The sequence below is a fragment of the Pogona vitticeps genome, chromosome 4, assembly GCF_051106095.1.
Source record: "Pogona vitticeps strain Pit_001003342236 chromosome 4, PviZW2.1, whole genome shotgun sequence".
NCBI lineage: Eukaryota > Metazoa > Chordata > Lepidosauria > Squamata > Agamidae > Pogona > Pogona vitticeps.
The window spans coordinates 51,775,171-51,789,460 of NC_135786.1; the positions used below are offsets into that span (position 1 = coordinate 51,775,171).

At 42.0% G+C, this 14,290-nt stretch overlaps 1 protein-coding gene across 4 annotated transcripts in view; it reads left to right on the forward strand.

Annotated features, from left to right (window-relative positions):
- The window catches only part of USP49 (ubiquitin specific peptidase 49), a 56,480-nt gene that overhangs the window by 24,080 nt on the left and 18,110 nt on the right, over nt 1-14,290 (forward strand). For 3 of the 4 annotated variants that reach the window (XM_072997362.2, XM_072997363.2, XM_072997364.2), the window contains 2 exons: nt 6,815-6,941; nt 12,510-13,920. In XM_072997362.2, the coding sequence (XP_072853463.2) occupies nt 12,538-13,920 (1,383 nt within the window). In that variant the 5' untranslated portion in view covers nt 6,815-6,941; nt 12,510-12,537. Of the gene's footprint in view, nt 1-6,814; nt 6,942-12,509; nt 13,921-14,290 lie in introns of those variants that run through there. The other variant, XR_013545019.1, reaches the window with a different exon arrangement.

Below are 14,290 nucleotides of genomic sequence, written 5' to 3' on the forward strand. Positions count from 1 at the left end.
TGAGAAAGCAAGCAACTGCATGCAGAGCTGGAGATCAGACTGAACTCTTAAATTAAGCTTGTAATCACAGAGAAACATTGTGGCGAGATCTGGTAAGGAGACCTTGTGGATATCCCGGAATGACTTCCTCCTGTATCAAAAGGAATCATTGTAGAAGAGGCATGAGCCCCCTGTGATTTGAAGATGTATTTTTGTAGACTAGCACAGAGAACAATTCATTGTGTTTAATGATCTGAAAACATTTGGTGTGCTCCAGTAGCTAGCAGATATTTGCAATCTCATCTCGAGTGCCTTGTCTGAACCCACCTTGAACTATTGGCATTTCCTGCTCCATATATGATAGGAATCATAATACTGTAATGTAATCATATGCCATCAAGTCAGTTCTGACTTAAGGAAACCATTTCCAGGGTTTCAAGGTATAGTGTAATCATACCTAGATTTATCATTCCCTTCAAGAGGGCATTCTTCTGAACTGCAGCTTGCAGAGCCAGAGGGTGGGAGTTCAATTCCCCACTGTTCATTCCAGAAGAGCCATCCTGTGTAGGCATTGGGCAAGCTGCACAGTCCCAGGCTGCCCCCAGAAGAAGGGAATGTTAAGCCACTTCTGAGTACTCTCTACCTAGAAACCCCTGAAAAGAGTTGGTATAAGACAGAATTGACTTGATGCCACATGATGTCACAATTTTTAGCATCATTTTGATTGCATGGGAGATTAATGCAATGGTCCTATAGTTGCCTCACTTTTTGGCTTCTCCTTTCTTTGGGATTGGAATGTACATGTCCAGTCCGTGGACTATTGTTTTCCATATTTGTTGCCATATTCTTGTTAGGGTTTTGATAGATTCAGCTTCAATAGCTTAGAATAGTGCTGTTGATTCCCATCTATTCCTGGTGGTCTGTTCCCCCCCGCCCCTGGCTTTGAAAGCTTTCATTTCAGTTTCTGAAATTGTAGATTGTTCAGCATAAGTTACTTCAAATGAATCTGTCATTCTCGAGTCTCTTTTGTATCCTGATCTGTTTTCTATTTGATCCTTCAGCATCTGTAATCTATGTTTACATTTCCATTTGAGTTTTCTTAGATCTTATGGCTTTCTTTCTCACTTTGTGCCAGTCATTAAAAAGTTGCATGTGAGATTCTGATCCTACTTTTGTCCCTTTTTATTTTTGTTTCTCATACATTATTACTAATTTTATCATTCATCTATCAAGTCTTTTCTTTTGACTACAGGAATGGTCTTTTTCCATTTACAGTGGTGCCTCGCTTAACGAGCGCACCGTATAACGATTAAATCGCATAGCAATCCGTTTTTTCGGATCGCTAATGCGATCGCACAGCGTTTTTCCCATAGGGAAAAATTCGCTTTGCGAAGACCGGTAAGCGTTTCGCTTACCGATCTTCGCAAAACAACCCCCGCCGATCAGCTGTTCGGCGGCCAAAATGGCCACCGGAAGCCGGGAAATGGCCTAAAATGGCCGCCCGCAGCGTTTTCGTGCCCTCGTTAAGCGAGGCGAGGGCACAAAAATGGCTGCCGGCCATTACGAAGCTTCGTTAAACGGTGAGTATTTGGCCCATTTGGAACGCATTAAACCATGTTTAATGCGTTCTAATGGGCTTTTCTGTACCGTTTAACGATGCTTCAGCATAGCGAAGGTTAATCCGGAACGGATTAACCTCGCTATGCGAGGCACCACTGTATATCCGTGGTTGAAATCTTGTTGCTTAGCCTACTACACTACAGTAAGCCCATTGAATCAGTGTAGATTTGGTGAGTCATTTCTTCCATAAGTTTCATTGACTCAAATGGACCTACTCTAATTGTGATTTTATTGTACATTAATAAGTTGCATCTGCACTAGGCCCATTTGAAGCAGTGGAACTTATAGGCATGTTAACTTGTAAAATCCTCACTGATTCAGCGGGCCTCCTCTAGTGCTATTGACTACGCTAGGCAACAGGATTTCAGCCAGTGGTTTCAATTTTTTGCTGCACAGTCAACTTGAGTTTAGTAATACCAATCTCTTCTTTATATTGACTTTTAATTCATCATAAATATTATTTAAATTATATTTTGTCACAACGAGTGCTTTAGTTTCTTTTTCAGCTTTACTTTAATTTTTGATTTGATCAGTTAATGATCAGTACTACAGTCTGCTCTTGATCTTGTTTTGACAGAGAGAATAGAGTTTCTCCATTTTCTGCTTCCATTTATGCAGCCTGTTTTTGTAATGGCCATCTGGTGAAGTCCATGTGGATTATTCTCTAGTTGCAAGAAGCAAGTATTTATGATAAACAAATTGTTGGGTTACAGAATTTTATGAGTCAGTTTCCTGCTTTATTTATGGTGCATAGGCCAAATTTTTCAACAGTGTTTGCTTCTGCTTTGTATCCTACTCCTGCATTTCTCTATGATTATCGACACTTTGTTTTGACATAATCATTTTCCTCCTAGATACTTTCATGAAAGCTTTAGGCTTCTTCTTCAGTATCTGTAATTAAAGCATAAAGTTGAATGACAGTTACATTGATTGATTCAGTCATCTGTTGCATTATAACCTTTAACTATTAGAGTCACACTGATTCTTTAACCTAATGGCTGAAATCCTATTGTGAAGCTTTGGAAATACTGGGGAAAATCACAGGAGAATGGAAGTACTATTCAGTAAGGACTTCCGCATACATACCGTATTTTTCGCTCCATAAGACGCACCTTTCCATAAGACGCACTAATTTTTTAGAAGAAAACAGGAAAATATAATCTGTTTTCTTCGCTCCATAAGACGCACAGACATTCCACCACCCTGTTTTGTGGGGAAAATGTGCGTCTTATGGTGCGAAAAATATGGTATTGGCTTGCAGGGGGAGTAGCTGGCCACTCTTTCTAAGTCTAGTTGACCATGCACAAGGCAACATTGATACGGAAAGGAGTAGCAGTCAAAGGAGTTGCCACTGGCTGTTCTTTCACTGGAGCTAAATCTTGAGAAAGTACGAGTGGCAAAGAGAATCTTAAGGAGTAAGCATCAGAGTCAAAGATAACCCCTCAAGATGTTACAACTGCTCCAGTCAGTTGCCTGGGCTGCATAAACTTAGGTGCTCTTTTCCAGCCCTCACACAATATCTGCCTTCTTTACTGCCTGCTTGCTTGCTTGTTTGTGAACAGGAAGTAGTGGTTTGTGTTGGTGTTGTGACCAGCGGAGGCAGCTGCTGTTGCTGCTGTTGTTCCTATTCTCTTTCCCCAGTGAGAACAGGAGGAGGATGCAGAGGCACAAAACACACCACTGTTGCTGTAGCAAATTGAACAGTGCTAGCTACTTGGGTGTAATGTCCAGTATACTTCAAGAGTAACTTTACACCGAAATGAATAGGATTTCAGCCTCTGGGTTAAAGTTCCTTTCAGCTTACTGAGGATCATTTCCCACAAATTCCATGTCTGAAATACAGGTGCTCATGTGCCAGCAGACAGGAATGACTGCCCATCTCCCTGTATAAGTACTTATGGTGGGTTACAAACATAGATTTGCTCCATGTAATGTGGAAATAACCCTTTCAGTGATTGTATCTGAAACAAGAGGAGACCACAGAGATGTCTGTATGTTTGTCCTGCATACTACTTGAAAATGATATTAACGAATCAGGTGTATAGAAATAATCTTCAAGAGTTTGATCAATGTAATGATTTTATACTTATGTTCAGTTATATCTAGGATCACCTTTGTTTTGCAAAATATTATAAGCTAATTAATAATATTTCTTTGAGCATTCAGTAGTTTAACTACTGCTCAGTTGAATGGCTCAAATTCCTTCCCTCATTCCAATTATCATGCAACTCTGATCTTTCTGCATGTTGCCAGAGGCTTTTAATATGTAAGAATAGGACAGTGCTGCTATTCCTCATGTGATGTATATTCAAAACTAGCTTGTGACTCTTCTTTAGACACACTTTATTATATATACTCTACTAAAGGGAGGAAAGTAATCATCAGTTTTCACCAATTCTGCTCTCTTGTATGTGATTTAGTTGAAAGCATCAAGACAGTTCAAATATGGAGATGAAGATTATTGATAAAGAGGAAGATACTGATCTCTTTAAGAGGGATATTCTGTTCCTTGTATCTGCAGATAGATTTCTAACACACACACACACACACACACACACACACACACACACACACACACACACACACACTTATTTTCTGTAAGGTAAGAAAATGTGGACACCAACATTAAGCTGAGATGGTTACATCAACTGTTGCAGAACCTAGAACATTACTTCTCAAAGCAAAATGGTGGTGGCATTATAAGTCTAGCTGAATAATTTCAGTGTGTGCTTTTGTTGATTACAATGATGTTTGCTACTATCCTTTTATTTCTGCTCTATGTGCTGAAGCAAACTAATGTCTATGTTCTGTTAAAAACTACTTCTCCAGAGTAACTCATTGCATTGTTGTTGTTTCATACCTTCAAGACACCTCCAATTTATGACAATCTCATGAATGAGAGACTATTCATTATCTATTTCCAGAGTAAACTCATTTCAACCTTCAGAACACGGCCAAAGAGCCCGAAAAACCCACCACAACCAAACTCATTTCTGCTACTGTTACCTGGCTTTCAGAAGCAATTCTTGCATTGTTGTTACTCGTTGCTCATCATTATCATCACCTTTACTTATGTAGGATCAAGTTGTGTGTGCTGTTTTACTTTTAATCTCAGTGTTAAAAAGCATTCTGCATCACTTAGAATAGTGAATCTTAATATTCAGGTTCAACTGATTTGCTTGATGGTAGGCTTGCTATTATGTACTGGAATTATTCATATAGTGCCATCACTGTATATTGTGTACCTTTGCAGAAAAGTACCTCTGTTAAGTAGGACGTGGTGGCGCTGCGGGTTAAACCGCAGAAGCCTCTGGGCTGCAAGGTCAGAAGACCAGCAGCCGTAAGATTGAATCCATGCAACAGACTGAGGTCCCGTCACTTATCCCAGGTCCTGCCAACCTAGCAGTTCCAAAGCATGTAAATGCGAGTAGATAAATAGGTACCACCACGGTGGGAAGGTAACAGTGTTCCGGAAACTGTCTACGGACAAACGCTGGTTTTATGGGGATGAACACCGCCCCCTAGAGTCGGACACGACTGAACTAAATGTGAAGGGGAACCTTTACCTCTGTTAAGTTATACGGTATGTGCAATGAGTGTGGCTGTCCTGGAATCAGTGGTATAAAACTATGTTAAGACCCGCTTTTAAGGAGAAAGACAGGGTAAAAATATTTTAAATAAAATAAAATTAAATGAATGGCCTGCTGCATGAAAACCAATAAAGCGTCCTGTTTTATCTGACATAGGGTTGCAATCCTTGAACATTCACGTTGAGTAAAACTTGTTAGTTTTTATTCAAAAGAATCCATAAGATTATTTTTTTAAAAAATTCAGCACTATGTATGGCATTTCACGTGGCAAGATACATTTTTTTAAAAAAAGACACACCTTTGTTGTGAGGAAATAGCAATTTAAATTTTACCAGTAGAGAAGAAAGTGAAATGGGATGGTTGTTGGTAGGAGCAAGGAATAACAAATGGAAAGAGGTATGAGAGAAATACATACTTAGATTTTGTTTCAGTTGGAATTGTGACAATGTGGTTAAGACACAGGCTTTATGGACTGTATTCATGCTTCTTAGCAGATTCCTGGTTCTCCAGTAAGTTCCGACAACAGACCCAGGTCATGCCTCTTGTATGGCTCATATTTCTACTAAAAACTGATCAGGGAATAACAATACACTTCCTCCTCTCCCAAATGATATTTCTTGGGACTTCCTTATTAGTTTCCCTCTTCTTCCACTACCCCAAGATCCCATGTGACTTCTTTGTTAAAATTCATGAAAAGTGCTCATAGCTGGCATCCCTGGCTAACCCTGTCTCAGTGATGTCATACCTATTGAAATCAGCATAGTGGGAGGCCAATGACATGCAAATAGAGATATTCCCCATGGGTCTAAATGTCAGAATAACTTGAAATGCTGCCGGGGGGGGGGGGGAGGATTTTAGAGGGGAAAAGATAATATTAGTTGTGACCACAAAACAATGTAAGGACTGATTTATTCTATACTCACAAATATTTTTGGTATATGTAGATGCTTTATCATTTGCAACTACCATATGGCACATTTGTAACAATGTGTTTTGCAGAGGGACTATGAAACTGTGCATTTTTCTGTCGTTGTGAATGGTTTTTACTCCATTCAGACAAGTTGTTTATCCCTTGGAAATGGTCCATCATAAACTTAGTCCTTTCTCCTCCCATTTAATCTCTCTCTCTCTCTCTCTCTCTCTCTCTCTCTCTCTCTCTCTGTGGTAATCTATATAATAGTTGCTTTATATGTGCAAAATATATGTTCTAAAAATCACATACAAACAAAAATAATTAATTGTAGAATTTTTCCACAAAAAGCTATTTTATTTCTTCTTGTCTTTCAGATCAAAATAATCAAGCATATTTATTGATGGGGTGGTATCTTTAGATTTTATTTACAATATCATTGGTAATTTATTACGATTTATAGAATTAATGAACTCTATATGACTAGCAGATTGGTTTATAAAGTAGGAACTGTGAAACGAAGATCCAGAGTGTCTTTTTGCATGTGAATTTTATTAATCAGTGGCTGTGTTACTACTACGGCTTCTAGTTAGTTTTTGTCCATCGTTAAAAATATTTTCTCTGCAGTGGTTCTTGCAGTAAAATGATTTATATTGTAAAGCTGCACAGCCTGGGCCTTGTTTATGTATGTTTCAGAGGACTGTTTTCTTTCTAGGGCCTTTTTTCTAATGAAGACATAAGTTATGATTAAATTCCAGAAGAATGGTTAAGCTCCAATTGACTGAAATGGGGATGTTCCAGACTCTGATCATTGAGTTGCGAGAATATTTAAGTATGAATCGGTGAGTATTTAGTTCCATTTTAAACTTGTTCTTTATGCTGTACTTTCTTCCGTGCATGCCAGAATGCATACTGAACAATAGAGCTTTTGTCTTGTTTGTTATTGTAGAGGAAAGCACCCTGTATGATCATGAAGGTTATGTATCAAGTGTGAAAAATCTTTTCACAGTCATCTGGTGATGGATGGCAGTTGGGAGGGGACTATATTTGAACAGTGGATCTGGCTAGAGCTACCAGGAGATGAGTTGCAGGTCTTACACACACACACACACACATACACACACACACACACACACACACACACACACAGAGAGAGAGAGAGAGAGAGAGAGATACCCACACACTGTGTCTGACGCACACATTATGCATACCCACACACATCTATTCTCATACATAGATTCACACACACATATATTCATCCCCACTTATTCTCCTCTAGAGGGAGATACTAAACCTTCCCTCTCAGGACAGGAAAGGTTTTCCTCACTTTGCTAGGAAAGAAATGGTTTCTCTAATGGTCCAGAAACCATGGGAAACTGAACTATCTTTTGCTACTCTAACCTAATACATTCCATAGTTTCTCTCAAGAAAATTATTTTAAAAGAATAAGCTGTTACATCTCTTGTATATTTTAGTAGACTAGAGTTGTAAAAAGTCAGTTTTAAGTCCCAAAGGAAAATAGTTACAGTGGAAAAGGTGTATTAACTTTGAAGAGGTAGCAGGGGTACTGTAGAGGATACCTGCTGAAAGCCATATGTGACTAATATTGCCCAAACATGGATTCTTCATGGTCTCTGTGAATGCACACAAATGGGTTAAACTGCGCCTCCGCAGGACTCTTCGGAATATTCTAGAGCTTAAATAACTGACCAATAGAACGTTCCACGTTGTGCACATGCCCCGCCCGCCCGTGGTTACCTCAGTTCTTTTTTGCCGCCGCTGCAATCTGACTCCTTTGCGATACTTAGAGCTTTTCAATTTGTTTAAAATTTCTGGTTCTTCAGTGTGGCCTCCGTGAATGCACTCAAATGGGTAAAACAGCACCTGTGCTGGTCCTCTCAGAATCTTCTAGAGCTTTAGGAAAAAGTAACAAAGTTTAGGTTGCCCTCTACAGCGCATGCTCCGCCCGCCTCAGCTCCCAGTTCCATTTTTTCTGCCAGCGGAGTTGGAACCTCTCGACTAGAGCTCTCTTTTTCGCGTTCTTCTTTTGGCTATTTTCGTATTTGACCCGGCTTGTTCGTCAAATTTCCGCTTCCCTGTTGCCCTGACAGCGGACTGAACGACTTCTCTACTGGCTAATCCCTGCCAAGTACTTGATTGTCTTTTCCCACCGGTTAGACCGCCCGCTGTGGCACCACGTGCCATCTTCCTAATCCTTTTAGCACCTCATTATCGGACTTCCTCCCAGTAATTGCCGGCTTATGTCCCGTTCAGGACCATTCAGCCGCTGTACTGCTGGTTCCTGAAAGCTACCTTTTTTTAACAGCCAGTCTTTGTGTTTTTTGCCTGAGAGAAAACCATCAGCCCCATCTCTGTAGGCACTGCAAAGGATTTACCAAAGCCTGTCAACAACGACAGAAATATTTTCTTTGGAACCAGACACTCCCTGACTCTCAACCTTCTGAAATGGAGTCTACCCCAACTACATCTACTGTACGTTCTGAAGTTTGGGTTGCCTCACCACCACCCCTTCAAACTACTAAGACTGTGGACAAACACAAGAAAAAAACTCCTGCTAAGAAGCCACGTACCATTTCTTCTGCCTGCAGTGCGGCCACTGATCTAAAACAAAAAGATAAAACAACTAAGACCAAGGGAAAGTCTAAGGAGCATACCCTTTTAGTCCCACCAATTTCAGCATCTGTGCCTTTGTCTATTTTAGAAGATTCTTCTTGGGACCGAGAATCGTTTTCTGAAACGGGGACTTTATTACCACCCCGACAACAAGAATCACTACCTATCGATGCCGGACAATCGCCTTCCATGAGCCAACTAGGCCAGACTGTTGCTAGTTCGGCTTTGGACCAACACAGCCCTGTTTTTACCGGGCGGGCATCATATTCTCCTTCCTTGGCGTCGAGGTCTTTGGCTTTGAATTCTCCACCCCGTAAGAGACCAGCCAAGGCCAAGAACCTGTCTCCTCCTCGACGTCCACATTCAGAGCAGGAGGTGGTCGTTTTGCCTAGAAAATCTCACCACTGGCATAAACACAGGTGGAGTAGCTTGGACTCCAACATGGAGAGGAGGAGGAAACGTCAACGCCGAAGAGATGAATCTCTTTCTGACTGAGATTATAGTGAGGACCGAAGGAAATCTCGGCATCGACGTCGAAGATGGGATTATACATCAGACTCCTCTTCAATGTTGGAGGGTTACAGGAGGTGAAGGAAAAGAAGGCATTACAACTATTCCTCGTCCTCTCCATCAGTCTCTCCTCCTCGCAAGCATCGACGTCGAGATCACATCGATGTTGAGAGTCACAAGTCTTCGAAGCAAAACCATATGGAGGAGACTGCGATCTCTCATCATGACAAATCACTAACAACCTCCAAAGGCGCAGTTTCTGCCCAGGGACAATCATCTCAAAAGGACTCTGGACATCCTGCCAAGAGGCATTCGACTTCTGAGCAGGAGCAACTTATTTCCTCAGGCCTCTCTGAGCAAGAGGATGATATGATGTCTGAAGCTTCCCTGGAGACACCTGTGGCAGGGGAACCTCTTGAGTCTGATGCAGCGGACACTCATCCTTCATCTCCATCTGAGAATTTTTCGTCCTACGTCCAGATGGTCTCCCGCATGGCTCAGACTCTTAAGATGGACACTGAACAATCACCTCCACAGACTGAGGATCTCATTTTTGGAGATATCAATCAAGAGAGATCCCCGCCATTGAGGTTAGCCTACATACCTGCCTTACTGGACCTCATTAAAGAATATTGGGTCCAGCCAGCAAATTCTACACCAGTATCCCGTAGAACAGAAAATCTGTACCGCATCCATGGACCTGATACCACTTTCTTAATCAAGCATCCTGTATCAAATTCCTTGGTGGTGGAATCTAGTGCCTCTAAATTACCTGCGAAGGGCCATGTCACTCCCACCAACAGAGAAGGCAGGAAGTTGGAGGTCCTTGGTTGGCGTATGTACTCCCTAACCACTTTTGTATTGTGAGTCATTAACTATTTCATGGCTATGGGAGCCTATCAAAGGCAATTATGGTCCCGAATACTACCAGCCTTAGAAGTTGCTCCTGAGGACATCAGACAACTTTGTACGAACACACATGCTGAGGCCCTTACTCTATCAAAACACCAAAGGCTAGCATCTCGCCATGTAGCTGATGCCACAGCCAAGAATCTTGCCCCAATCATTACTCTGAGAAGGCATGCTTGGCTTAGATCTGCAAATATTATGGATGACATTAAAACCTGGATTGAAAACTTACCATTCGTTGCTTCAGGTCTCTTCAACGACAAGACAGATGATAACTTGGAGAACCTGCACAAAAGCAAAAAGACAGCTAAATCCTATTCCATCCAACAACAACCCAGATATAGTAAGTTCCAATGGTGCTCTAAGTATCCACAGCACATATACCAGCAACCAACATCCCAGTCTTACCGTCCTTTCAGAAACCAAGGTCAAGTTCGATTATCTCAAGCCTCTTCTTCTGCTTCCACTCTCAGACCGCAATCCAGTCAACGAAGATAATCCTATAAGCCTACGGGGGGGGAAAAGCAAAATAGTACCTTTGACTTAATCAAAACACCATCGGAAGTGCCCACACAACTCACCTGTCTCCATATCTGCAAAATTGGTTAACCATAACAAAAGACTACTGGGTCTTAAACATTATACACTCCGGTTACCATCTGGAATTTACAGAATTGCCTCCTCTAGGACAGGTCAAGCTTACATCGTTTGATCCTGTTCTAGAAGAAGAGATTCTTACCTGCTTCGAAAACAGGCCATTCAAAAGGTACCAAACCGGGACATTGCAAGGAGTTTTTACTCCCGTTACTTTGCGGTACCCAAAAAGGACGGAGGGATAAGGCCCATTCTAGATCTGAGAGATTTAAACACTTACTTTCATCCACAGCACTTTCGGATGGTCACCCTGGAGTCCATCATTCACCTGCTAAAGAAAGGAGACTGGTTTGTTGTGGTGGATCTGAAAGATGCCTACTTCCACATCACCATTCATCCAAACCACAGAAAGTACCTCCGTCTAATTTTCCAAAACACCATTTATCAGTATGTCGCTCTTCCCTTCAGCCTGTCAACAGCTCCAAGGACATTCACCAAATGTATGGCCCCTGTGGCAGCTCATATACGCCTTCAGGGGATACAGGTCTATCCATACATAGACGATTGGTTAATCGTCTCCCCATCCAGAAAAAGAGCACTAAGGGATACCAAACTTGTTCTCAACACCTTGAAATTCCTAGGACTCTCAGTCAACTACAAAAAGTCCCACTTGAAACCATCTCAAGTGGTGGACTACATAGGGGCAAGACTCAACTCCATAGAAGCTCGCATGTTCTTGCCACCGGAGCAAGAAAATAAAAAGAGCAATTCGCAGGTTCCAGCCGCATGCGAAAGTCTCAGCAAGACACACTCAACATCTATTAGAACTGATGGCCTCAACAACATGTGCAGTGTCCCATGCCCGTCTGAAGATGCGTTCCCTACAGTCATGGCTGCTTGCCCTCTTCGATCCCCTTCAGGACAGTCAGCACAAACATTTACTCGTCATTCCAGAACTTTCACAGCAGTTACGATGGTGGACGTTTCTACCACATCTCTTGATGGGAAGGCCGTTTTGACCTTTGCAGCTAACATGCCAGGTCACCACGGATGCAAGCCTGATAGGCTGGGGAGCTCACTGTGGAAAACATCAGATCCATGCTCTGTGGTCAGCTCAAGAAACCTCCCTCCACATGAACCATCTAGAGCTGGCTGTAATAAAAGCCTTCAGGCGCTCGCGCAGCTGTTGGCTCCCGGAATCCCATTCGGCGCGCCCTGAGACGAAAGCACTGCCATGAAGGGCGAAGCTCTGCTTTCTCCCTACTGCATTCTGCTCTGCTGAAGGGATGTTTTTTCGCGCCTTCGGTAAGCTTACCCAGGGCGCGAGTAGGGTAATAGGGCTTATTTTCGGGGGAGGGCTTACTTTAGAGGAATCCTACAAATTAAGGGGAGGGCTTACTTTCGGGATAGGTCTTATTATCGGAGAAACACGGTACTTTGATGAGAGATCTTAAACAGTAACCATCTGTGGTTTACATCTGTGATTTTACCAACTAAAAGATCAATAAACCTGTTGTATTGGCAGCCCGCATCTGAGTTACATATATTTGGTATAGTGTGGACTAGATCCACTGGTGGCAGCGTAAAAAGAGTAAATGCATCCAGAGGGTGGACTTGAGTGTTTAGGGAGAACGAACAAGGGACACTGAGTGGACGCGACAGACACATTGCAGAAAAACCTATTAATTTGAGGGGTATCTAGACTACCATTATGACTGAGGTCTTGAATATGTAGTAATTGAGGTCTTTCTTGTTTTTTTAAGGTTAAAGCAGTGGAGCTTTATGTAAGACATGGATAGATGCAAACATGTTGGGCGGCTACGACTTGCCCAGGACCATTCTATTCTGAACCCCCAGAAGTGGCACTGCATGGACTGCAACACCACAGAATCAATTTGGGCTTGCCTAAAATGTTCTCATGTGGCCTGTGGGAGATACATTGAGGACCATGCACTTAAACACTTTGAAGAAACCAGGCACCCTTTGGCTATGGAAGTAAATGATCTCTATGTGTTTTGTTACCTTTGTGAAGATTATGTATTGAATGATAATCCCGAAGGTGACTTGAAATTACTAAGAAGTTCTTTGTCTGCAATTAAAAGTCAGAAGCATGATCCAACAGCTAGAAGTGGGAGGACGCTGCGGTCAATGGCTTTGGGGGATGATGTTTGCAACCATCAGAGGACCCCTCAGGGACAGCCTCAGATGCTTACAGCTCTCTGGTATAGAAGGCAGTCATTGCTTGCAAAGGCATTGCGGACCTGGTTTGATAAGAGTTCAAGAGGCCAGAGAAAAATAGAACAAAAGAAGCAAATGGAAGAACTGGAAAAAAAGAAAGAAGTGGCCAGGCAACGGCGACAAGAGATGAAGCGGAGATTGTTGGAGGAGTTGGCAAACACTCCTCCAAGAAAAAGTGCCAGACTTTTGTCACACATTCGCAGAGAGAATCTAATTCCTCGAAAGTTCAGAGATATGGAAGGAAGTTCCCCTACCTCAAGACGGGTGCAAAATAGCAAGTTCAAACAGTTCTATTCCATCCGGCGAAAGCCTCTCATGACTCCTGGTGTGACTGGACTAAAGAATCTAGGAAATACATGCTACATGAATTCCATCCTCCAAGTATTAAGCCACCTCCAGAAGTTTAGAGAATGTTTCTTGACGCTGGATCTTTGTGAAACTGAAGAACTGTTAGCTAAGACTGTGAATGGAAAGTCTAGAATGTCTGGAAAGCTGATCAGTGGGCCTGCTCCTACTGAGTCAGGGAGGAATGATCAGCTGGGTTCACATGGCAGGCAGAGCCTGCCAGCTGGCTTAAATGGCGGGTCCTCAATAAGCAAAAGTTTAGAACTAATACAGCCCAAGGAGCCAAATTCAAAGCACATCTCTCTTTGTCATGAACTGCACACACTTTTCAGAGTCATGTGGTCTGGGAAGTGGGCTTCAGTATCTCCTTTTGCTATGCTGCATTCTGTGTGGAGTCTGATTCCAGCGTTTCGAGGTTACGACCAGCAAGATGCTCAGGAATTTCTCTGTGAATTGTTGGACAAAGTGCAACAGGAGCTGGAATCAGAAGGAACAAAACGCAGGATCCTCATTCCTTTTTCACAGAGGCAGCTCACCAAGCAGGTTCTGAAGGTGGTGAACACCATTTTTCATGGGCAGCTACTCAGTCAGGTATGCATTTACTCAATATTTCTTTTGCCCAGGGTGGAGAATTCCAGTGGCAGTGTTTTTAAAGTAAATTTTAATGGGTGGTTTGCAAAAAGATTTGTCATTGTTTTTTAGGTTAAGACTGGTATTTTCAAAAACATTTTCCCAAGGGACATTTAAGAAAAAAAAACTTTGTTGCACAACTGCCATTTCTCCTATTTTCATTTTACACTAAGATAACTTTTGAAGTTAGCAGAATAATTTTGGGGAAGCTGGGAAGATTATTTTAAATCTTTCTGCTGGTTGGCAAGTCAGCATCGCCCTCTCTCCAGCCTTTGTTATATAGGTGTTGGTGTTATTGTTGCTTTTGCTTAAAAATTATACTATCAGTAAT